This window comes from Marmota flaviventris, chromosome 2, assembly GCF_047511675.1.
Source record: "Marmota flaviventris isolate mMarFla1 chromosome 2, mMarFla1.hap1, whole genome shotgun sequence".
Taxonomy (NCBI): domain Eukaryota; kingdom Metazoa; phylum Chordata; class Mammalia; order Rodentia; family Sciuridae; genus Marmota; species Marmota flaviventris.
This window is the reverse complement of record NC_092499.1, coordinates 61,437,079-61,462,190: the sequence shown is the minus strand read 5'-3', so window position 1 is coordinate 61,462,190 and position 25,112 is coordinate 61,437,079. Positions and strand designations below refer to the sequence as shown.

Here is a 25,112-nt window from a genome sequence, read left to right as displayed (position 1 = left end):
TGAGGCACTGGGTTCGATCCTCAGCACCACATAAAAATGTTGTGTCCACCTAAAACTAAAAACTTAATGTTTAAAAAAAAATACAAAAATACCAGGTTTACAAATCATGTCTCAATAATAACCATGAATGTTAATGGTCTAAGCTCATCAATCAAAAGAGACTGGCAGATTGGATAACAAAACAAAACAAAAACCCAACAATATGCTGCCCTCAAGAGACACACAGAAAAAGACATCCACAGACTGAAGGTGAAAGGTTGGGAAAAAATATGACTACTCACATGGGCTGCAGATACAAGCAGGAGTCCATCCTCATATCAAATAAAGTAGACTTCAAGCCAAAGTTAATCAAAAGGGATAAAGAATGACATTTCATACTGCTTAAGGGAACCATATATCAATAAGACATAACAATTAAAATATATATGCCCCAAACAATGGAGCATCTATGTTCATCAAACTCTTCTCAAGAGTCAAATAGACCACAACAAAATAATTCTGGATGACTTTAACATACCTCTTTCACCACTGGACAGTTCTTCTAAACAAAGAAACTGTAAAACTCAATAATACAATCAATAACTTAACAGACATATAGAATATTTCCTCCATGAACGAGTGAATTCACTTTCTTCTCAGCAGCACATGGATTCTTCTCTAAAATAGACCATATATTATGCCACAGAGCAACTTTTAGCAAAAAAAAAAAAAAAAAATTAGAGATACTACCCTGCATTCTGACAGATCACAATGGAATGAAATTAGAAATCAGTGATAAAATAGAAGCTAATCCATCACCTGCAGACTAACTAATATGCTACTAAATGAACAATGAGTTGCAAAAGACATCAAAAAGAAGACTTAAAAATTCTTAGAGGTAAAAGAGAACACTGATATAACATCAAAATCTCTGGGACACTATGAAGGCAATACTAAGAGGAAAGTTCATTGCATGGAGTTCATTCCTTAAAAGAAGAAAAAGTTGGGCTGGGGATGTGGCTCAAGCAGTAGCGTGCTTGCCTGGCATGTGGGCCCGGGGCGCTGGGTTCGATCCTCAGCATCACATAAAAATAAAAATGTTGTGTCCACCGAAAACTAAGAATTAAATATTAAAAAAAATTTCTCTCTCTCTCTAAAATAAATAAATAAATAAATAAAAATTTAAAAAAGGAAGAAAAAGTCAACAAACAAATGACCTAAAATTACACCTCAAAGCCCTGGAAAAAGAGAACAAATCAATACCCAAAGCAGCAGAAGACAAGAAATAATAATTAAAATCAGAACTGAAAGCAATGAAATTGAAACAAAAGAAACAACTGAAAAAAATGACAAAAAGTTTGTTCTTTGAAAAAAAAAATTATAAACCCTTAGCCATGCTAATGAATAGAAGGAAAGAGAAAACTCAAATACTAACATCTGTATTGAAAAAGGAACTATTACAATGGACACTACAGAAATACAGACGATAATTAGAAATTATTTTGAAAATTTGTACTCCAATAAAAAAGAAAATATCAAAGGCACTGACAAACTTCTAGAGTCATATGATTTGCCCAAACTGAATCAGGATGATATACACAAGTTAAACAGATCAATTTCAAGCAGTGAAATAGAAGACGCCATCAGAAGGCTACCAACCAAGAAAAGCCCAGGACCAGATGGATACATAGCTGAGTTCTACAAGACCTTCAAAGAAGAACTAATACCAATACTCCTCAAATTATTTCATGAAATAGAAAAAGAGGGAACACTTCCAAACTCATTCCATGAGGCCAATATCACCCTGAATCCAAAACCAGACAAAGACACCTCAAAGAAAGAAAATTTCAGACCAATATATCTAATGAACATAGATACAAAAATTCTCAATAAAATTCTGGCAAATTGAATAAAAAAACATCAAAAAGATAATGCACCATGATCAAGTGAGGTTCATCCCAGGGATACAAGGTGGGTTCAACTTACATAAATCAATAAATGTAATTCGTCACATCAATAGACTTAAAGATAAGAATCATACGATCATCTCAATGGATGCAGAAAAAGCATTTGACAAAAATACAGCACCCCTTTATGTTCAGAACACTAGATGAACTAGGAATAACAGAAACATATCTCAATATTGTAAAAGCTATCTATGCTAAGCCCCAAGCCAACATTATTCCAAATGGAGAAAAATTGAAAGCATTTCCTCTAAAAACTGGAACAAGACAGGGATGCCCTCTTTCACTTCTATTTAACATAGTTCTTGAAACTCTAGCCAGAGCAATTATATGAAAGAAATTAAAAGGATATGGATAGGGAAAGAATTCCAACTATCACTACTTGCCAACAATATCATTCTATACCTAGAGGATCCAAAAAATTCCACCAGAAAACTTCTAGAACTAATAAATGAATTCAGCAAGTAGCAGGGTATAAAATTAACACCCATAAATCAAACGCATTTCTGTTCATCAGTGACAAATCCTCTGAAAGGGAAATGAGGAAAACTACCCCATTTACAACAGCTTCAAAAGTAATTAAATACTTGGAAGTCACTGAAAGAGGTGAAATACCTCTACAATGAAAACTACAGAATGCTAAAGAAAGAAATTAAAGAAGATCTTGGAGGATGGAAAGATCTCTCTTGTTCTTGGATAGGCAGAATTAATATTGTCAAAATGACCATACTACCAAAAGCATTATACAGATTTAATGCAATTCCAATCAAAATCCAAATGACATTCCTTACAGAAATAGAAAAAGCAGTCATCAAATTCATCTGGAAAAATCAGAGACCCAGAATAGCCATAACAATCCTTAGCAAGAAGAGTAAAGCAGGTGGCATCACTATACCAGACCTTAAACTATACTACAGAGCAATAGTAACAAAAACAGCATGGTATTGGCACCAAAATAGACTTGTAAACCAGTGGTACAGAACAGAGGACACAGAGACAAACCCACATAAATACAGTTATCTCATATTAGACAAAGGTACCAAAAACATATTGGAGAAAAGATAGCCTCTTCAACAAATGATGCTGGGAAAACTGGAAATCTATATGTAGCAAAATGAAATTACCCCAATCTCTCACCGTGCACAAAACTCAAAGTGGATCAAGAACCAAGGAATTAGGCCAGTGACCCTGTGCCTAATAGAAGAAAAAATAGGTCCAAATCTTCATCATGTCAGATTAGGCACTGACTTCCTTAACAAGACTCCTATAGCACAAGAAATAAAATCAAGAATCAATAAATGGGATGGATTCAAGCTAAAAAACTTCTCAGCAAAAGAAATAATCAGTGAGGTGAATAGGGAGCCTACAGAATGGGAGCACATTTTTACCACATGCACATTAGATAGAGCACTAATCTCTAGGATATATAAAGAACTCAAAAATCTTAACACACACAAAAACCAAATAACCCAATCAATAAATGGGCCAAGGAATTGAACAGACACTTCTCTCAGAAGATGATATACAATCAATCAACAAATATATGAAAAAATGTTCATATCTAGCAATAAGACACAAATGGGGTGACTCTACCTTATACAACCAGAGACATGAAAAATTGTGCTCTATATGTGTACTATGAATTGAAGTGCATTCTACTGTCATGTATTACAAATTAGAATAAATAAATAATTTTTTTAAAAAGGATTGGAAGGTACCTAAAGAGATTAGCATGTTTCTTAAAATGGAAACTTAAATTTTTAATGGTATGGACAATAAAGAAAATGTACCTTGAAGTTTTTAAAAAAGAGAGAAACCTTTATCTTTCTATATCAACACCACCCAACCATTTCCAAATTCAGTAAGCATTTGTTTTAATGTTAGGAATCAGAGTAAACTTTAATAGTTCACATGTTAAAAGAATAAACCTGTGAAGAATACATTTCTTATGTAACAAATGAAAAAATATACAATACAGTGAAACTCAAATACATATACAAAGTGATTTTTTGTGCATTGTTGATCAAGTGGTTTACATTGTATATTAAATCATAATATAAAAAGCAATACATAGTTTTTGGTAAAGCAACTGAAAAGCCCTTAATTGTATTTAAAAATAATTAAGAGCTTGTGGTATGTGTAAGATTAGGTAGATAAATCAAGCTTGCTGAATTATGATGCTGTATTTTTAAAGAAATAGCCATATGAAATAATTTTAAATCTTTTCTGTAGAAATTAAATGAGCATATCCATACATGGAGTAATATCACTGCATGGTTTAATTATAACCCAGTAGTAGAATTTAGTAAATTCAAGCAGAACACTTGTACTGTCATCATAAATATACAAATACCTTAAATTATAACAGCATATTTAAAGAAAAAAATCAGGAAACTGTACATGTTAACAAAATGATATAACCATGCATACATACATCTTTTTATTAAACACTGGAGTAAAAGAACAAAACCATTTTGCAGTCCTCAGAGGTGTTTGGTATTTTACTGTTCTGATGGAAGCATTTTGAATGTTTGCATGGAACCAAAAAACAATATTTAACTGACAATTGGTCATGCACCTGTATTTTAAATTTTGGATTAAATTTTCTTCTTTTCTGATTGTTCAGTAGATTCTGACTTTGGTGCAGGAAAAGCTTGATGATACAGATGTCTGTGGGTTGCTGCTGCACTGTAAAGCTTGTATAAAGCCTGGAATGTAAGAATCAAGATTATAAAACATTAAAACAGAGGTGTAAAGTTTTTCCATTTTAGTTTAGTTTATGATAATACAAAAACTTAGAATGTTGGATTTGAAACCTTTATATCATCACTCTACATAGGATATAAATTAATAATGAGTTTATTAGAACTCAAGTATTGTCAACTCTCCAGCATGTGTTATCACTTTTGTGAATATTACTGGTTTTAGATGAATTATAAGAGCTCAAAATTTCTGACTTCCAAAATAAATTTCCCAGAACGGGACCAATTTTATTCTCCTTTATCTCCTGATGTGGTCATGCAGCTAAGCACTTGTGTTGTTCCAGCCCTCCCACATTGGGCTCCCTCACTTCACATGATCTCTTTCCTTGTTTCCATTACTTAGTTCATATTTCACAAAACCTTACTCAGAAATACTACCTTAGAAAAGCCTTTCCATATTAACACCCCTCTAGAGTATTATTCCTTGTATCCTGCTAACAGTGTTTGAATCATAGGAATATTTGCATAGTGTATACTGTTTTATTTTAGTGTCCACAAATATCTCTTTGTCCCTTAAGCTAGTGTGTAAGGTTCATCCCCTTCTCTGACTTTCACATACTTAACACTCAGTTACCACTGACCTGTCTTAATTTCATCCCTTTGGAGTCTGTAAAAAGTCTTTGAATATTCTTATGAGCTGGGTAAAAGCTTGATACCCTTTAAATAGTCATCTGTTCCTAAGAAATTCTATTAATATTTTCAGTTCTATGTGAATATGTTAGTGCAACATGGTATTGTTTTAGTTCTATTATGTTCTAATGCATTTAATTTTAATACCAGTTCTCTTAAAATATTAGATTTTCTTCTTAAGGTTTGATTTACAGAGTCGAAAAATTTTTTAGTGAATTTTTTTATTATTTTATATAAAATAACTCCTTGACTTGTAAATTATTAAGTGTGTCATTGGGAATTCATTACAGGATATAATCCAGTTATATATGCTACAATAGAAACTGAGGAAAGCATGATGTTTTGTCTTGGTAGTTGACTCAAGATTAGTTCATTTCCTGAAGTCAGTGACCATAGAGATCATTTTCATAGTGTGAAAAGTGATTTCATCCTGGAAGCTTAGCTTCTTTCCTCATACATATAGTAAGCACATATAGGAGTGTAATAGGAGAAGTGAACACTAACTTACAGGCTAGATCTAAGGTGCATCAAGAAAGTTAGAATGCATACTGGCTTGGAACCTGCTTAGAGTCATATGGGTAATGTCATTCAAAAGCTAAAGCTAAAAACAACTTATATATCTCAAAAGAACAAATAAATTTAAAAACCAAACAACAACTTCTAAAAGTTGTAGCGTTTAAATACATTTGGTGACTAAATTTACTCAGGTGTCATAACTACTTGTTTCACTCTGCTGTAGAGCAGAATGTATTATTTTTATATACCATAAGAATTTTGATCAAAAAAAAAAAAGAATTTTGAAATTTTCCATATATTCAGGAAATAAATCAAATACTCTCTCATGATGATCAGTTCTTTGTATGCAGATTAAATCATATATAATATTTGGAGTATATTAAAAGTTCATATTAAAATTTTAAATATTAGACATAAGAGTAGTTATCAAATATTTTCTAATCTACATTAATATTTTTAATGCATATTCACTTTATAAAATAAGACTCATACTCTTTACAAATATATAGCTTTTAATTTGGAAAAAAAAAAAAAAACTTACCTCATTTGTACTTCCCTGTGGCAAAGGCAGTTTTAAAAGGAGAAAAGAAAAGTATGTCTTGCTTCATTAATAGCATTATGATATTCAACTTTGTTTATAATATTAATTTGTGAGCATTTAAGAAACACTCCTGCAAATTTTTCAGATTACATATTTTAATCAGAATCTTTTGAAGAACTTAATTATGTATTCTTGATAGGGTTCAGTATCTTACTCTAGAAGGGTTTTGAGATTTACCTGAAGTAGTACATCATCAACCTTTGGTAGGGGACAGACTATTTGAAACATGGTAACTCAGAGGATCCAATTATTATTTCATTCATTTTCCACTGTGCTCCCCTTAGTTTATCTCAACTGGATTCTTCAAAGGTACACATTAATTCCATTAATTAAAATTCTGTTAGAATTGTAAGTTTTATTTGCTATAGACTACAAATGTTCATAAGGCTTAAATCCAAAATTTTATGTAGAATCTCAACTTTAACTTCCCTAAATTTCCCTAAATTTTTATGAATAACAAACACACTTAGAGAATGACATGGTGAGTCATTATTCCAGATGTATAATGATCTCTTATGCCCATAATCAGTGACTTAGATAATGTATCACAGTGGTCTTAACTTCCTAATTGAACAATAACAGACATCTGACCCATAAGCAGCTAATCCAGAGGTTGACCACTGGCTGATGCTATGGCTTGCTGTAAAAGTCAATCTAAGAAATTTTGATATTGTCTTCAGGAGTTTACACTAAAAAAATGACTAGCAATAGTGTTTCATATATGCCCTTAATAAAGCCAGTTCTGGTCAAATGATAGCTTTTAAGGGTCTTAACACATAAAAGTCATAATCAGCTAAATAAAAAACTGCTTTACTTCTTTTAACAACTTTTAACATTTTTAGAGAAAAAAATATATTATTTAATCTATGTGTTTTTCAAAAACATTGAAATGCTAACTGGAAAACTGTTGTGTAGGACTTCACATACTATACTGTGGTTAGTTGTATTTTTTAAAATATTTTTTTAGTTGTAGATGGACACAATACCTTTTATTTAATTTATCTATTTTTATGTGGTGCTGAGGATCAAACCCAGGGTCTCGCACATGCTAGGTAAGCACTCTACCACTGAGCAACAACCCCAGCCCAATTGTTGTATTTTGACAGATTGTAAAGTTTGAAAACTGGGGCCCAAGTCATGTTCATTTATATATTTCCAACATCTACTGCAGTGCCTGTTTACACAGATGATGTTTAAATGTGTGCTGAATTTAATTGAAAAAAAAAGTGTTCCTACCTGGTCCCACAAAGCCGCAGCCACCTGGTCTATTACAGCACCCAGTTCTCGGTATTCTCCAGAGTACCGGATATATGCCCAGGTGCACAAGGTGATTAGGGTCAGTCCCATTATCATATTGCATAGGCTTGCTATGATGTCCAAACCAATGAATCCAGTCACACCAGCAATCACATATGTGATAAAGATGACAACAAACAGTGTGGCTGGGGTGCGTGCTGCATGGAAGATGTTTTTGCTATCATTGTGCTTAATATATTGAATGTAAAGTTCATCTATTTCACTCTCCAACTGCTGCAGGTAACGCCGGCTAAATTCTTCCCCACCCATCTTCTTCACTCCTCGGAACAGCTTCACAGATTCTTCTTTAAGCTGCAGATGCTTGGTCTGCAGGTCATTAGGGGCCAGAAATGGTTTGTCACCACCACATATCTGAATCAGATAGACAAGTATTTGTTTATACAATGCAGAGTAAATTAGCAATATTATCAAAAGTTTTCACTTAGCTAGTTGGGTTTTTTAGAACACACTAATTCAGTCATGTTACCCAAGAATATTTCAATGATGGACTGCATTTCTATCATCTAGTGACACTGTAGCCAGTTCAATGTCTTAATGCAACCCACTACTCACTACTCATATATTTATGGTGATACTGGTGTCAACAACACACTGTACTGTCAGTCATACTTTTGTATGTAGCACATACAATATGTACGGCACATAATGCTTGATAATGATAAATATGTTTACTTATTTATGTATTTACTATACTTTTAAATAATTATTTTAGGCTGTATTTCTATTTATAAAAATGTTTACTGTAAAAGGTATTCCACTTTACACCAGCAACAGCCTCATGTATCTTGTGTCTCTGTGTTGCATCAAGAGGCCACACTGAGTTGACCATAATGTCCAGGTTTATAAGTATACTCTATGATGTTTGCACAATGACAAAATTACCTAATGATGCATTTCTCAGAATATACTTGTATTTAAGTGACACATGACTGTAATTTCTCAGAAGGAGCATGCATATGTTCTGTCAGTCCACATCTTTGCATTACCTATCTCTGAGGCATGTAACTATTAAGTGTGACTGGTATTTTTATAAGTGGCTTACATAATAATGTCAATCTTAATTTCTTAATTTTTATTCTCTTTTCAACATGGGAATTACTATCCATGATTTAATCCAAGACCCTAAGGTGAAAAGGCATGACCTAATATGAAGTGCAAACTGAGTTCATTTGTAGCATTAAGCCAAATCCAAGAAAACTGCTTATGTCCCAGTTCCTCTAGGAAATCTTAACTATACTGAAGTAATTTTGATCAGTGAAGTTTAATTTAAAACAATCGTTGCTGTAAATCTCTGAGGTAAAATTGTGAAATACATTTTCTCTGGCAATTTAACTGATTTTTCTTTGAATGGAGGCCCATTGAGTATTCCACAGACTAAGTAGAGACATAGTTAATGTTCTTGGACCACATTTTAAATTTTGAAAAGTTACAAGGGAAATCTCAGCTAACCATGTCATTCACTTTGGTTATTTAATATTTAACTATATTCAAGAATATTATCTGATTGTCCTTATGTCATAAAATACCATTTCATAGACTGTATTTCCCCTGATTCTAAGATTTCATCAATTTTGTATGTAATTATGATTTTATAACGTTTTATGGGAAAATAAAACCTATTACATTAGTTAAAACAAAAATGAGAAAACATAGCATATAGTAATATTGGTCCTTTAGGTTTGATTTCTTTATTTCCTACAGTTTCATCTTTTAGAGAAATATTGAAATTACAGAATATAAGGGGATATGGTGGAAAGAACACTACATGTTATTTTAGCAACTGGTTTTAAAAATAATGGGAAAATCTGGCCAAAATAAAATGTGAATAGAGATGTGTTATAAATAGAGGCAACTCATTTAAAATGCCTTTCAAATAAATTATGCATGCATAATTTTCTTTTAAAATATTTTGGGAATCCAATAACTAGATGTGTGGTGCACCTAGCCTGAGAAAAATAAGTAAAACTACTGCATGAGAATACAATGTGATATGGGAGAAAAAAGAATGAATTCAATGAAGAAACACTGATCTTATTTAAAATATTATTTAATTCTTACCTCTTCCATCTTTTTATTGTATGTGTCCTTGGCAGTTGCAACAGCTGCTAAATTGTTAGCTTCAGCTGTAGCCTTTGGAAAAAGCACAAATTATATTTTTAAATGGAGTTGACATTTATTAAAGTTCCACAGGCAGTTCACATTTCAGAGCATCATGTGCAAGAAATGTGCAAAGGAACCAAGGTTGCAAAATAATTTGAAACTTTTTTGCATATTTCCTCTACATATTTAAATAAAAAAAATGAATGTTTCAAGATGCATAAAACATTGATTTTTTTACTCAATAAACTATAATTCTAAAATAAATTTTCATTTGAAGATTTTACTTCTCAAAAAATATGTTTAGCCTGTTATAGAAATGCAGGATTAGGAAGCTGGAATCCTAAACCCAAACGTATGGGAAATAACAGAACATTTTAAACATACTCATATATTAAAAATGTCTTGAGTTTTAGGACTGTTGCTAATAGTATCGTTAATAATAAAAAGGAAACTTGTAATTTTTTAATATAACAAAAACCAGTTTCTCCTTTTTAAAAAAATGTTTAACTATGAAAATCACTCATTTAAAACTTGGACTTGGGGCTGGGCTTGTGGCTCAGCGGTAGATGGGCTTGCCTCACATGTGTGAGGCACTGGTTTCAATTCTTAGCACCATATATAAATAAATGAATAAAATAAACATCCATCAACATCTAAAAAATATTTTTTAAAAACTTGGACTTGATTTTCTATTTTTAGTTACATCTGTGACTCTAAGACATTATGAGTCTGCTACACAAATTTAGTACAGAGATGAAAACCCTTTGGTATAAAGTATACTTTTTTGGATCCTTAGCATGCCAAAAAAAAAAAGTGCATTTCAACAATAGTATGTGTATGTGAAAACATTTAGATGAGCACAAGTTATTAGGCAAATGATCTTCCAGTAAATTATTCTATCCAATATTTTTATTTGTAATCTCTGACAAATAGATTGGCACACATATAAATATAAGTGGAAAGATTAGCTTTAGTGATAAGTATCTTTTAAAACATCATGCATCCAGATTAATAAATACCTGTAACATGGATTTGGGATGTGGTAATTCTTCACCTTGATAGATCTTTATATAAGCCTAAGAAAAAGAAAAAGACTCTTGATCAAGCAATTCTATTCAGCATTTCTCTAATTATGTTGTTGTATTTTGAGGTCTTGACATTTCAAAAAATATTTTTAGGAACTTATAGCTATGATCTCTTTCTCAGACTGTTAAGTAGCTTTTTTTTTTTTTTAAGCTCATATTGTTCCCTTTTCCTAAAATGGTGTTTTTACACATCTCCTCATGTCCTACTTTTCGTTTTCTTGGTTTTTTTTTTTTTTTTTTGAGGGGGGGGTGGCGGGAGGTGGATGGAGAGAGTTCTACCCTTCTTCAAGCCTCAATTCATCTCCCTTAAAACTGTCTCAGATCTCTACTGGGACTAAACCTCCCTTTTTCAGTTACCCACTGTCATAAGCTTTATGGAACAGTCTGTGTAAGGGTCCTGAATCTCTTACCAAATTGTAAGCTCCTGCACAGTGTTATAGTAAAAATAAAAATTTTAGGTAAACAATAACACATCGTTTTTGATATTGATGATGATGATTAAGTCCATCACACAGGAAGTGTATCATAACATTTCAGGAGGTGTATCATAGCATTTAACATAAATATGAATTTAAAAAATTGATATTTTAGTCTTAGAGCGTCAGTCCACAAATCAGATTCAAATTCTCCACACAGTATGTGAGTTGGTAAAAAGCACTCTGTGCTGATGTAAACAAGTAAATGCAAACTTCAAACTGGTTCTCAGTGCAAAGAGCCAGAAATGTGAAAGAATTTTAAGTAAAAGGTATAGCCCCTTTGAAAAAAAATTTTCAGAATGAAGGTAAAATTCAGTATAGGTCCAATGGACCCTGGGAAAATACCCCTCCCCCCACAAAAAGACTTTTTTCAACTCCTCGAAACATACATTTTTCAAAATACATTTCCCCTAAAATAAAAGAGGAAAGTAAAGTTATCCCTAAGGAGTTTCCTTTAAAAAAAAAAGTTTATCAGAAAGCAAGTTTTTCTTGAGTATTTTGTAATTTTTGGTATGGCTTCCTCATACCACTGCCCCCATATTAGAGTCTATATTTTTGTTTGTAGGAAATACATTCCAATACATGTCAAATCTAAGTACTCACAAGTGCTCTAGAAATGAGAGTGATACCTTGAAGTATTCCACCAGACCTCGGCAGGTGATTTTATTTCCATTGATCTCTTTAATATCTAGGCTCTCAGGACTAAGTAGCCAAGGAATCAGTATTTTCAAGTTTTTGATGAATTCGTCATCTATTTCTGCAAGTAAAAGCAAATCCATTATTTTAAAAATCGTATCCAGTCCTCGATGCCACAGAATAAAACATCCTTTGATTTCCTCCACTGCTTCCATTTCTTCCCCAGTGATCATTTCATCATTCACTTTCCCACCATTTAAACAACTCATGCAACCTGCTCTTCTAGGGACAAATGATTTCTCCTTGCCTAAATATCCACTACTGGTTTCTCTCATCTCCACTCCAATTATGTGTTTACATTATCTTTTACCTATAAAATTGCTTTCTTAACATTAAACATATATTTTACAGCCCATTCATAAAAACATTTCATGTATTCCAAAGTCTTTAAGTCTTGTTTATGGTTATATTTATAAAGGTTGAAAAAAGTGGTGAAGCTGGATATGGTGGTGTTGTCTATAGTCCTAACTACTCAGGGGATGGGGGCCGAAGCAAGAGGATCCCTTAAGTCTAGGAGTTCAGGTTCACTCAGCCCAGGCAACATACTCATACCCTGCCTCAAAAATAAAAAATAAAAATAAGGAAAGGCCAGATATTTACTGGCTTTTCATTCAAAAAATGTACCCCCAAAACTGAAAATTGCTGGGTTTTAATATGTCCTTATGACAAGTACGTAGAGCTGGGTAAGCTGTCATAAGGAGGACGAAAAGACAGTGTTCACGATGCTTCCTCTAGTGGTGGAATTCAGCAATATGAAATAACAGTAAGAAAGGCCATCACAGCCTTATAGCAGGTCAGATGTAGTCTGAGTTTGCAGTAGGTTCAAGCTTAAGAATACAGACTAAGTAAATAACAGAAAATAGACTTCAGAGAAGTCTTTTGAGTACAGCAATAATTTCTTAAATCATTATTTCCAAAATGTGGAAACATGCACACAATCTGTATAAAAACAAGACATGCCCAGTTCCAGTTCCTTATCTAAGAAAATGCAGTTTACTGCTTATAATTTAAAAAAATCTGAATTTTAGCAGAGTTACTGAATCTTCAAGTTATAGGGTTGTCTGATGACTTTCAAGGTCTTAAGGATAAATATTCAAACCTTGACATTGTTTTGGCACGTTCCCTGCTATTACAACCTCAATGTACATTGAAATGTCACTTTACATTAGCATTTACATTTTTTTTCCGTGTGTGTGTGTGTGTGTGTGTCTGTGTGTGTGTGTGTGTGTGTATGTGTGTTTCCTTTCAATACTGGGAACTGAACCCAGGGCACTTTGTCACTGAGCCATGTCCCCAGTCTTTTTATTTTGAGACAAGGTCTCACTAGGTGCTGAGGGTCTAGTAGCTGGGATTACAGGTGTGTGCCTCTGCACCATGCTGCTTTTATGACACACCTGGGCACAATGCTGGCTCCTTCAAACTTATTTTGTTTTACTTAGTATCACTTTGAAATTTGGTGCCCATGATTTATGGGCATTTGTCTAAGTTTATTCAGACTTATCTAGCTGTTTGCATTATACCAACTTCATTAATACTTCTGCTTTTTACCATATATGGATTTAATCAAAGGTATTGTGGTTTTCTTTTTAGTTAATAGTATTCACTGGAATGCAATCCTGTTATTTGTATTTATCTTACCACCTTCTTGTTTTGTTTCCTGCCATATATCTCTCTATACCTCAATACAAATAGGTTTCTTTTTAGCTATATGATTTTATATTTATTTCAGATTTAATAGGCTATTGCCATACATTTAAAATGTATGACTTCTTTCTGAATTTCTGTATAAAAGTTTTCTTTTTGTAAATCCAGTTTAAAATCACTTTCAAACATACATTTAGCTCCCCGTTAACTTTCTTTTACAATTGGAATGATATAAGATAATATCTGTGTATCTAATGAACCAGCAAATAATTACCATTAAAATAACCAGCACATAACAATACGTTTGGATTAAAATTTGTTCTAAAGATAGCATTAGCTATCTTTGTTCTGAGACCAGTGCTAGGTATTCCAATATTAGATTCAGAAAATAAGAACAATGTACTGATTACACACATAAGTAGTGACCTCTTGCAAATATTAGTTGACCACAGTGAATCCATGACCCAAAACATCTGTAGACCAGTTCAGATCAACTTCCAAAGGTACTAATAAGCTTTAGCCCTTGTATACATTCAATAAATATGTGTGGGTGCATAATTACTCAGGATAATGTTACGTTTTCATCATTTTTTGCCTTAAAACTTTGCTAGGAATTCAGTGGTAGTTTGCCTAAATATCCACTACTGGTAACTGATGCATGATGCAGATTTTATAATAACTCCATAGAACAGATGCACCAGTATAGTTGTGGTTTAGATATAAGGTATCTCCCAAAAGCTCATGTGTGAGACAATGCAAGAATTTTCAGAGGTGAAATGATTGGGTTATGACAGCCTTAATCATCTAATTCATTCAGTGATATGGATTAACTAGGTGATAACTGTAGGCAAGTTTGGTGCAGCTGGAGGAGTTAAGCACTGGGGTGTGACTTTGGGGTTTATATTTTGTCCCTAGTGAACGAAGTTCTCTCCACTTCCTGGTTGCCATGTCCTGAGTTGCTTTCCCCCCATACCCTTCTGCCATAATGTTCTCCCTTACCTCTGACCCAGAGCAATGATATTGTCTATGGACTGACATTCTGAAATGGTGAGCCAAATAAACTTTTTTCTTCCTTTAATTTTTGTCAGGTCTTTTGGTCACAGCAAGGAAAAAACTGACTAGAATAATAGCATAGAAAATATTTTCCTTGGTTAATTCACACAACAATGCTATTATTCTAGTCAGTTTTTTCCTTGCTGTGACCAAAAGAGTCACTCACAGCTAGCTGAATATAGCAGGAATGAACATGATTCAGTGTTTTAGATCCTCTTGATTTCTAATGTAGGAAGCTTCTACATTAAAAGCAATTAAACTTAATATACATTTTTAATTACACTGGAGATAGTAAGATAATGATTGCAATGCTGCAAGGGATCATGAACAAATAGTAATTACAACAGTTGTTACTATTCATAATAAGCTAGAATGTTATTTCTATGTGTGAAATAATATGTGAGAATTGGTATTGGCATGACCTACCCATTGTGTAGGTCAGTGTACATGTAGAGATATAAATGTGCATAAAATTTGATGGAGAACAAATATATTAAAAAAATAGGAATCTATATTTGCTTGATTTGTCCTAAACTTTCTCTGAACTCATTCTCTGCAAAATGCATCAATTAATCTAAGTGTTTTGCATACTACAGTCACGGAATAAGCTAGAGTATTTTCTGTACCAATAAAGGACTGTTGTTGAAGGCCTGCCCCTCCTCTGCCTGTTTACAGCTCCCAACTCCAGAGAAGAATGAGAAGCTTTGTGGAAGCGCTCTCTTTATGTAATTTTTTTCAAAACACACCAAAGCCATTAGGTAATTACAAAATATAACTGGTCTGTGTGTTCACTACTGTATTAGAATTCATGAGTGACAGTAAATTTATAAGATCTGGACATCTGTGTGTTAGTATGTGCTTATTGCTATCTGTTCTGTTATAGAAAGGTGAAAATTTTAAATGTGTATAAAAGCAATGTTGACAACTCAGAAATTGAAGATTCTATTTATGGTATTAACTGCTAAAGTTAAATATAAGGTTTCTGAGACTAAATGCCATGTATATTCATAAGGGGGAAATAATTTTACTTTTTAAATATCCAAATTTCTGAAAACTGAATACAAGTTATGTGGCCCTTTTATAAAAGTAATTTAAAATTCCTTTCACAACAATTGTGCTGAAAATTTTGTACTGTCACTCTCTCTCCCCTGGCACAAAGGAGAAAGGCCACAGTAAATAAAACAAATGCCTAAATTTAGTGATATACACAAGGCTGTGCTTATAAGTAAAAATCATAAATGTCTTTGTACTATCTCATATTAACTGCAAAGCATATATATAAAGACTATATGAGATAGTTTTCGGTTTCTACAGACCCCTCCCTCCATACCCCCTCTCTTTTCTTCTTCTTCTTCTTTTTTTAACAAGTTGAGCTACTTTGGAATCACAGAACAATCAACTTCTGTTAAGGAGATAATTACATCTTATAATGGGTACTATTTTAAAAACACGCTAGTGCTTTTGTTTTGTTTTCAGAAACTGGTCCTCATCCAGAGAAAATTTCATTTTTAGTAAAGTTTTTATAATTTATAATTAAATTATTTAGTAATAGTTTTAAAATACTAAATTCAGTACTATGCAATGTTTCTTTTGATCTCTAATTACACAATTTAATAAATACAACATTCCAACAATATAGGCACTTGTTTTCCCCTTTTAATGGAAATGACAAAGATTAAGCATAGGGCTGGGGTTGTAGCTCAGTGGTAGAGTGATTGCCTAGCATGTGCATATAAATAAATAAAATAAAGATCCATTGACAACTAAAAAATTTTAAAAAGAAAGAAAAATTAAGCATAAAGACATTAAGGAACACTCCTCAGTGCATAGAAATGGGAGGGTGAGGACTACTACCTCCTGGTGAACACAAAATGTGGTCTGTTTGTGCAGGCAGTGTACAAACTCAGTGTTATCAACTCTTAAAGTTGACTGAAGAAGAGATCCCAGCCTGGGATTCCCAATTCTGGCAATTTCTAATCTCATCAACCTGACATCACTGGATAGGTGAAAGTAGTGGCCATAATCCCAGTGGGTAAAATGACATCTTTATAATCAGACTAAGTGATGAAAACATACTCATTTAAAACCAAACAAACCTTTCAGTTTTCCATCAAAGTTTGGATTGGTAGCTACTTTCAAGCCAGGGTGAGGTAGCAGAAAACAGGAAATGTTGGTGAAACAGGAATGGATGTGCTTTCGAACATTCTGTAGTTCTTCATGCTGATTCCCTGAGACCTGCAGTAAATCATTCTGAAGTTTAAACTTATTTGCAATCTAAATGGAAAAAAAGGAATTCTATGGCATCTTATATTTGCTATGTCTGTCTGGTCCCACAATGGAAAAAAAAGATGGGGTTGTTATTAAAGAAAAAAAAGTCTTTGGTGAATTTGTCCACATAGTCATATCTAAGCATAGCAAGCACATGGCACAGTTATTACAATTCAAAAGCCATTGCCCTTATGCTAGCTCAGATGGGCTTCCCATGTTTTAATATAAACTAGTGGAGTTTTACTCTAGTTCCCACAAATTCATATTTTAATTCAAAGTATTCATAAGAGACACAAGTAGATTGTAAGATGGTCATACTTTTTTTCAGAAGATACTTAAGACAGCGTTCTGTCACCTGATAGGCACACACTTAAATTTGAAAGGCATCCAAATAGTTCGGTGTTTATCTACAAGCCCAAATATCCTCCACTCCCTTTTTTACACATGTATTTGACAAGTGTATAATATAGACAAACTACTCTAAAGTAACTATAAATCTAAAAAGGCAAGCCTAGAGATCCTGATATACAAGGAATTTTTTTTAACTTCAATTCTCTCCTTTGATTTCCCAGGGGATATTTTTTGTGATATCTGATCAATGTAAATAATATCTACAATGCTGAAATATCATGACATAGAAAGTGAAAGACCTTTTAATTTCACATTCTGTGAACTATTAGCAAAATATTGTAATCGACTTTGGAGATTCAAAGTTAGACATTTCTTTAAACCTCTACTAAAACATAAACTTAGATATGCTATCAGTCATGAATTGATTTAGTTGTTCAAAGTAAAATCTTGATCTTAAATAATGAGTGATTTTTTATAGATAGCCACAAAAGAATTATCTGTTTCAAAATTATTGGTAATATTTTAAATTATAACTCTTTGAATAGTTGTTTAAATATCGGTCTTAGTTTGTTAATAGAGATACAATGAGGGTTAAATGAAATTGTGGCGACTGAGTATATTTAACAAATGGCTCAACAAAAATAATTCTATTTTATTACTGGTGAAAAAAATTCCATGTACCCAAATATTTAACAAACCTTGAGGCGTTTTTCCAAGAATTTTGCACCACCATCCGCTCCATATGAAAATTCATATGGGAAACTCCAGTCTCGAACCAGAAATATCAGACTCTAAAAAATATTAAGAAAAAATTGATAAAGGGACTTTAAGATGCCTCCCTTGGTTTTTATTAAAACCAATTATAATATCATTGTTACCTTAATAGTGTTCTTTACCACACTGTGGAATTAAAAAAGCAAACAAAACTTTTGGAAGTTTCTGAGCAGCCCCTCACTTATGAGATCATCCTACATGTTTCTGCTAAGTATAGACAGAAAGCTACCTACTAACTGCCAACATGACTACATCCCACCAAGAGCTGAGAGTCAGAGATAACTCAAGCTGGCTGAATGAAGCTATGTAAATATAATCAAGTTGTGTAGAGTGTTTCTATGTTCTTGTGAAGGAACTGGAAAGTTTATTCTTTCCTTTTTTGACAGCTATGGCAGAACATAGGCATAAGATTAGCTTTTCTTTCTTAAATTATTGTAATGTTTTCATAGAAACAGTTATGTAGATTATCACAAAAAGTTCAAATTATATAGCAAAGTCCATAGTAGAAATTTTAAACTGTATTCCAAGTCTTGTCTGGATGCAATCATAGTTAACATTTGGTGAAAGTATGTGTACAATGGAGTAGCGTAGGAAAAAAAATTTATAAAAAGTAAATTTTTCTAAAAAATGAGGTTTTCATACATTACATTTTAAATAAAAAGTATTAAATATACTTTTTAAAAGGATATTGAGATGGCATTTACAATACTGTTGAAATTCAAGTTAAGTGTTTTTACCACAGGAAGTTCTAATGGATTCTTTTGAAATTAAGAAAAAATATTTTTGGAAACCATCAACCTGGGAGATATATGTTTACTTTTTAAATCTTCTGTTGAAATATAGTCTACATTCAGAAAACTACACACATAATTACAAGGCTTAACAAATTTTCACTATGTGAACACTCCAGGTAACCAGCACCTACATCGAGAAACAGAATATCCATCACTCCACAACCCCCTTTTGCTTTCTTCCAGTCATTACCCCTTACTCAAGAGTAACAATTATCCTGACTTCTCAAAGCATAGATTAGTTTTGGCTTCTTTCATTCAACATTATGCTTGTGAAATACATCATATTATTGCATAATTTTTTATTATTCATAGTAATCACTGCTTAATATTCCATTACACAAATAATTATAACTCATCCTAATGTAGATGCACAAAATTATTGGTTGGTCTGCCTTTCCTTAATTGGTTTGAAGTCATGTTTTTAAAATCTGTCTCACATTTAACTGTGTGTTCCCAGACTTCCTCTTATCATTTTCCCCTTCCATCTACTATTAATTTTTTAAGTTATAACTAAAATAACAGTTTGAGTATAAATGTTTAAAATACAATAAACATTGAAAGATATGATGAATTTTATGTGGAGATTATAAGGTAATTTATATCTGTGCTACTAATATGTGTTCCCATATTATTCTGTAAATCCAGAAACATAACTAACATGTCTTTATAATACTTCTTTTTTAAAAGGTGCTCCAAGTTCATTTCCTACCCCATACAAGAATCAAGCATTTTTCTAAGAAAGTAGTTTTCTTTTTCCTGTGGAAATTGTAATTTCAAGATTTTAATTCTGAAAGTGCTACCAAATTAGTCATTGTTTCTAGGTCTTTTCAGTGGACAGAGCTAGATATAATTTTCTGTGTATGTATATGTATCATATATATTGATAAAATATCTCACTAATTCATATTGATATTTCCAATTCAAATACTTAAATACAGAGCTACAAGATTTTCACTGAACTTCTATATTCTATCTGTAGTTCCTTGCCCAAGAATCCTGAATCAAGAATCTTGGTTAGGTATAGGGAATGATTGAGTTATGATATCCCATAATTACTTTTTTGTTTTATGCTATAATACATACATAACAACCTCAGAGTAACACCACCAATACTATCATCAGCTACTAAGAATATTTAATAAAACTATTAAAAATATTTAGCATACACTCTCCCTTATTATTTTGTTTTTTAAATATATTTATTCTTTACTTATAGAATGTAGATATTAAGTGAGATGCACTCTCACTTTTATCTGTCATTTGGTCCTAATTCCACAAATAAATATACATTTAATGCTCATCCCAGTCCTTGTATCATCTCTGAGTGAAATTCATTCTTTAGTAGATTTCTCATTAAAGGGTGGTAGGAGCAATATTCCTTCCTTTTTGGTACCAGGAATTGAACCCAGGGGTACTTAACCACTGAGTCATATCCCCAGACCTTTTTTTATTTTTTATTTTGAGACAGGATCTTGCTAAGTTGCTGAGGTTAGCTTTGAATTTGCGATCCTCCTGCCTCAGCTTCCAGAGTCACTGGGATTGCAGGTGTGTGCTACTTACTGCACCTGGCCTACTCCTTGTATTCTTACATTTTCATAACAGTTTGGGCCTTTTATACCTGTAAGTCAATACAAGATCCTTGGGTTGCATCTTTCCTTACACAAGGACACTTCTGGGTATGTGATTATGAATATTTCTTATTTTACAAAGATGAAGCCTGTCCTTCCTTTTCTATTTTGTTTTGTGAATTTTTGTTGGAGGGTGAGAGAGGAAAGATTTTTGTAAGGAGGAGAACTAAAAATACCCATATGTACTATCTTTAAATTATCTACAACTTTAAACAGATGCTCATTTTTGTCAATATATAATAACTTGTATTTGAAATATCTCTACCTAAAACATGTATTTTGAAAATAGAAATTAGCTAGCAAGCAACTTTTGCAAAATAAAGGTTCATGAACCAGGACAAATGAAAGTATGTGGCTTTGGCTATATTTTGCATTTTTCTTGGGAGATTTCAGTCTCGTTTTTTGCTCTTTTCTACTGGGCATCTTCCCTATTCAAAGTAATGAGGACCATGTGTAGAACAGAAGCAAATAGGAAGTCTTATTATTTTTTTTTTCAAATTAGCAACCTATAATAGTAACCATGAGATGAATGCTAATGTTCAAGGTCCTAAGTTCCCTGCCTGATGTTTCTACCCAATGATATGCTGGTAAACTCTGTGGCCAAAAAAAAAAAAAAGTCTTGATTTGTAGTTTCCAGTTTCTGTGGAGAAAATACATCAACTGTGGAGGATTTCCAGCTACTAATGGTTTTAAAACTGGCTTAGGTAACTCCTGAATATTTAATAATTGATTCTTATGGACTGGTACGAGTGAGCTATAGCACACTCACTACTTCCATCCCATCCCAAGATGATTCATAAACTTTACATTTATTACATATAAATTCCATGAATTCTAATCCTTAATTCAAAAGCTATCAGTTTTTCTGCACTGCTGAATTTTTTTGTTTTGAATTTGGCTGCTTTAATTTCAAATATTATTAAATGGCTTTGGACATCACTTTTACTACATTATCAGTTTCTCATTTCAATTTCAGATAGTTAGATTTATAAGTCTATACCTGCTCAGGAGTCATTGCTGATTCAGTCAAAACTCTTTTTTTGTTTTTTTTTTTTTTTTTTACTTATTTATATGACTCATTTATTCATTGAAATGGACACCCCTCTGGTACTAGTTAAATACAGAGTCCTGACTTCCACCCCAGACCTTTTGGATCAAATTCTAGAGGAAGGGCCAGGAAAGCTGTTTGTATTCAGTTAACCAGGTGATTCTGTGATCAGCTGTCTCTGGAATGTCTGGGCTAGATGCAGTTTTTCTCAAACTATAACATGCATACAAATCTGCTGGGTTCCTTAAAAAACAAAAACAAACAAACAAAAAAAAACTACTGATGTTTCAGTTAAAATAACTCAGGAGGGGCTGGGTTATGTTTCAGGGGTAGAGCGCTTGCCGAGTGTGTGTGAGGCCCTGGGTTTGATCCTCAGCACCACATAAAAATAAATAAATAAAACAAAAGTATTATGTCCAACTACAACTAAAAAATTCAGGCAAAACTCTTTACATTTCATAATGCCAACAGTTTACTTACAAGTGGTAATATCTTTTTTTTGTTTTGTTTTGTTTTGGTACCGGGCATTGAACTTAGAGGCACTCACCTACTGAGCCACATCCCCAGCCCTTTTTTTGTGTGTTTTATTTAGAAACAGGGTCTGAGTTGCTTAGTGCCTCACTTTTGCTGAGACTAGCTTTGAACTCCTCCTGTCTCAATTCCCCGAGCCACTGGAATTACAGGCATGTGCCACCTTGCCCAGCTCAAGTGGTGATATCTTAAAGCGTTTCCTATTATTCATTTTCAGGTCATGAACATTTTTTACCAAAGGCAGTATTTCTATTCCTCCTATCTATTTTATCAGAGCATTAGTTAGTCTTTTTGGTGTATCTGCCAATGGATAAGGAGCAGTGACACCTGCTGGTGAGACCTAAAGTTCCTTTCTAGAATTTACAATGGTGTTTCCAACCCATATATGTCAACGGTACTGACAGTACCAAGTTAAGAGAAAAGTCAAAGTGATAGTCCAATTGCCATACTATCAAATGATTTGGAAAGAAAGATAACAGAGTCTACTAGGTACTATGAACCATATAGCAGATTTTATTTCTATCTCATCTCCTCCCTTGCCTCATTCTCTTGACCTCAGGGGAGAAATTCATGCTCCTTCATTCACAGCATACCATCATCTTTCCATGAAAAGGTCCCTTCTTGCTATATTTTATCATATTTTTCCCAGATCTACTCTCCTAATCTTCACCCATCCTTTCCCACCCCCATCCATGCTAATATTTTATTTTGTATATGAGAGTATTTAAAATAATAAATAGTATCATGTTACATATCTCATGCTTTTTGCCTCTTTATTCAGTATGAATATTAACACTCTAATCATACAACTCTATGTACTTTTGGTTCTTTGCCTTTGGATGTTACAAAGTATTCCAGAGTATGCTTTCCACCACATTTTATTTATCCATTCTTCCAGAGATGGTCACACCTCGGTTGCCTCCAACTTTCTTCTAATACTTTAATAAATAATTTAATAGATAAACAATGTATGTTTATATCTGCTACATATTCAAAAATTCATTTATTCATAATTCACTCTTGCATTAGTAAAAAAACTCATATCTCTAGTAATTATTTTTCTTTAAGTTTGCTTCATTTCATATTAATATAATCACATTAACTTTCTCTTTGTCATTTTCTTCCTCATGGGCCCCTATTTTCCCTCAGATCTCAATATTTTTTATTTTTATTTATTTATTTATTTATTTTTAAAATTTGAGTATATCCTATTTATTAATTCTTTTTTATTTTATTTTATTTTTAGTTTTTATGCCATTATACATGAGCTCTCTAGATCTCAATATTTTTTTAATTATCTACATCTCAATATTTTTTAACTCTTTTATTAATACTCTTATTCATTCAAACATTTTTGTAATTTTCTTTTTTTAAAATATTTTTTTAGTTGTAGATGGAAAAATATCTTTATTTATTTTTATTTTATGTGGTGCTGAGGTTTGAACCCAGTGCCTCACACATATGAGGCAAGTGCTCTACCACTGAACTACAACCTCAGCCCCAAATTTGTAAATTTCTGTGGAGGTTTTTCAGTTATTGTAAGAAAGTTAATCCTAATTAGCTAATCTTCTATTACTAGAAGCACAAGACATCCATCCCTCATTTAAGAATAATTAATATGCTCATATGGTAGCCAAGATGACTCCCCCAAATCCCTGCATCCTGATGCTGTATTTTTGTTTAATCTCCTCCCATATTATGCCATGTTTGGTCTGAATGTCTGATAGAATATGGCAGAACTGATGGTGTGTTACTTCTAAAAATATTGTAGCTTCTCCCTCAGAATTAATTGGTGACTTGCTTTGGAGAGGAGTATTCTGTAGAAATGTCTATGTGGTAAGAAGTTAAAGGCTTCCATCAACAGAGTGAGCGTGAAAGCAGGTCTTCCAGTTAAGTCTTCAGGGAATGTCTCCCTGGCCAGGAGACTGAGTACAACTTCATGAGAGACTCAGAGCCAAAGTAACACATGGCTCAGCCACTCCAGATTTCTGAATTTCAAGATCTGTCTTAGATAATAAAAGTTTGTGGTTTGAGTATGATTTGTTATGCAGCAATAGAGAACTATACAGCTCATTTAAATTACTAGCAACTAGAGCTGCTAATTGTACTTTACCCTTTATTAATCATTCAGTTTCCCAGTGTGATCAGAGTCCCCTCCAGTTATGACCTGTCTTGGCTGGTGATGTGCATCTGCAAAGAGAATCTCAACTCTAGAGGTAGTTTTGACCTCCCTCTGAAAAATTTAGCCTGAAGGAATCATGCTTGAGATGGACAATCATTGATGTGTAAATCTGCACCACCTCTAGGTTCTGTTTTTCAAGGTTCTGGCTTCATTGTAACATTCTTATGCTTGATATGTGACAGGGTAGGTTGAGAAGGGAGTACAAAACGGACTGACACTACTCAGTCCAAGGTCAGAAGCTGTTCTCAAGTTGGCCTGCTGTCCCCAGCAGGGGCTGAGTTGGTCGCTGTTCTACTCAGTGGCATTGAAACAGGTTAATGTGTGAGAAAGCAAAGGACACCTCCAATTCCCCACCCCATATCTTCTCTGGTGCTCAGCTTTTGTTGTGGCTTGCAGGAACTACCTTTTATTGTCTCAGGGAATGTCTCCCTGGCCAGGAGCCTGAGTACAACTTCATGAGAGACCCAGAGCCAAAGTAACACATGGCTCAGCCACTCCAGATTTCTGAATTGGTTTTTAGCTTTTATGTTGGACAAATTTATCACTTTTCCTGTAGGGTTGAGTTCAGGGGAGAAAAGTTGATACTCTTGTAGGAAATACAACTTTTTACTTTCTCATTTTTATGTTTTCTTCACATCTAAAATTATTAAATAGATATTCAAAAATGCTTTTTGAATGAAATAAAGAAAACAAGAAACAAACATGGCCCTAAT

The 25,112-nt window shown here is 33.1% G+C and overlaps 1 protein-coding gene across 3 annotated transcripts in view; it reads right to left on the bottom strand.

Moving 5' to 3' along the window:
* Nucleotides 1–3,905: 3,905 nt before the first annotated feature.
* The window catches only part of Atl1 (atlastin GTPase 1), a 68,277-nt gene continuing 47,070 nt past the window's right edge, over nt 3,906–25,112 (bottom strand). The window contains exons 8-15 of one of the 3 annotated variants that reach the window (XM_071607886.1): nt 18,141–18,233; nt 16,920–17,058; nt 12,060–12,187; nt 10,889–10,945; nt 9,828–9,899; nt 7,689–8,120; nt 6,393–6,407; nt 3,906–4,651 (exon numbers count right to left, since the gene is read on the bottom strand). In XM_071607886.1, the coding sequence (XP_071463987.1) occupies nt 4,541–4,651; nt 6,393–6,407; nt 7,689–8,120; nt 9,828–9,899; nt 10,889–10,945; nt 12,060–12,187; nt 16,920–17,058; nt 18,141–18,233 (1,047 nt within the window). In that variant the 3' untranslated portion in view covers nt 3,906–4,540. Of the gene's footprint in view, nt 4,652–6,392; nt 6,408–7,351; nt 8,121–9,827; nt 9,900–10,888; nt 10,946–12,059; nt 12,188–16,919; nt 17,059–18,140; nt 18,234–25,112 lie in introns of those variants that run through there. The other 2 variants (XM_071607887.1, XM_071607885.1) reach the window with 2 other exon arrangements.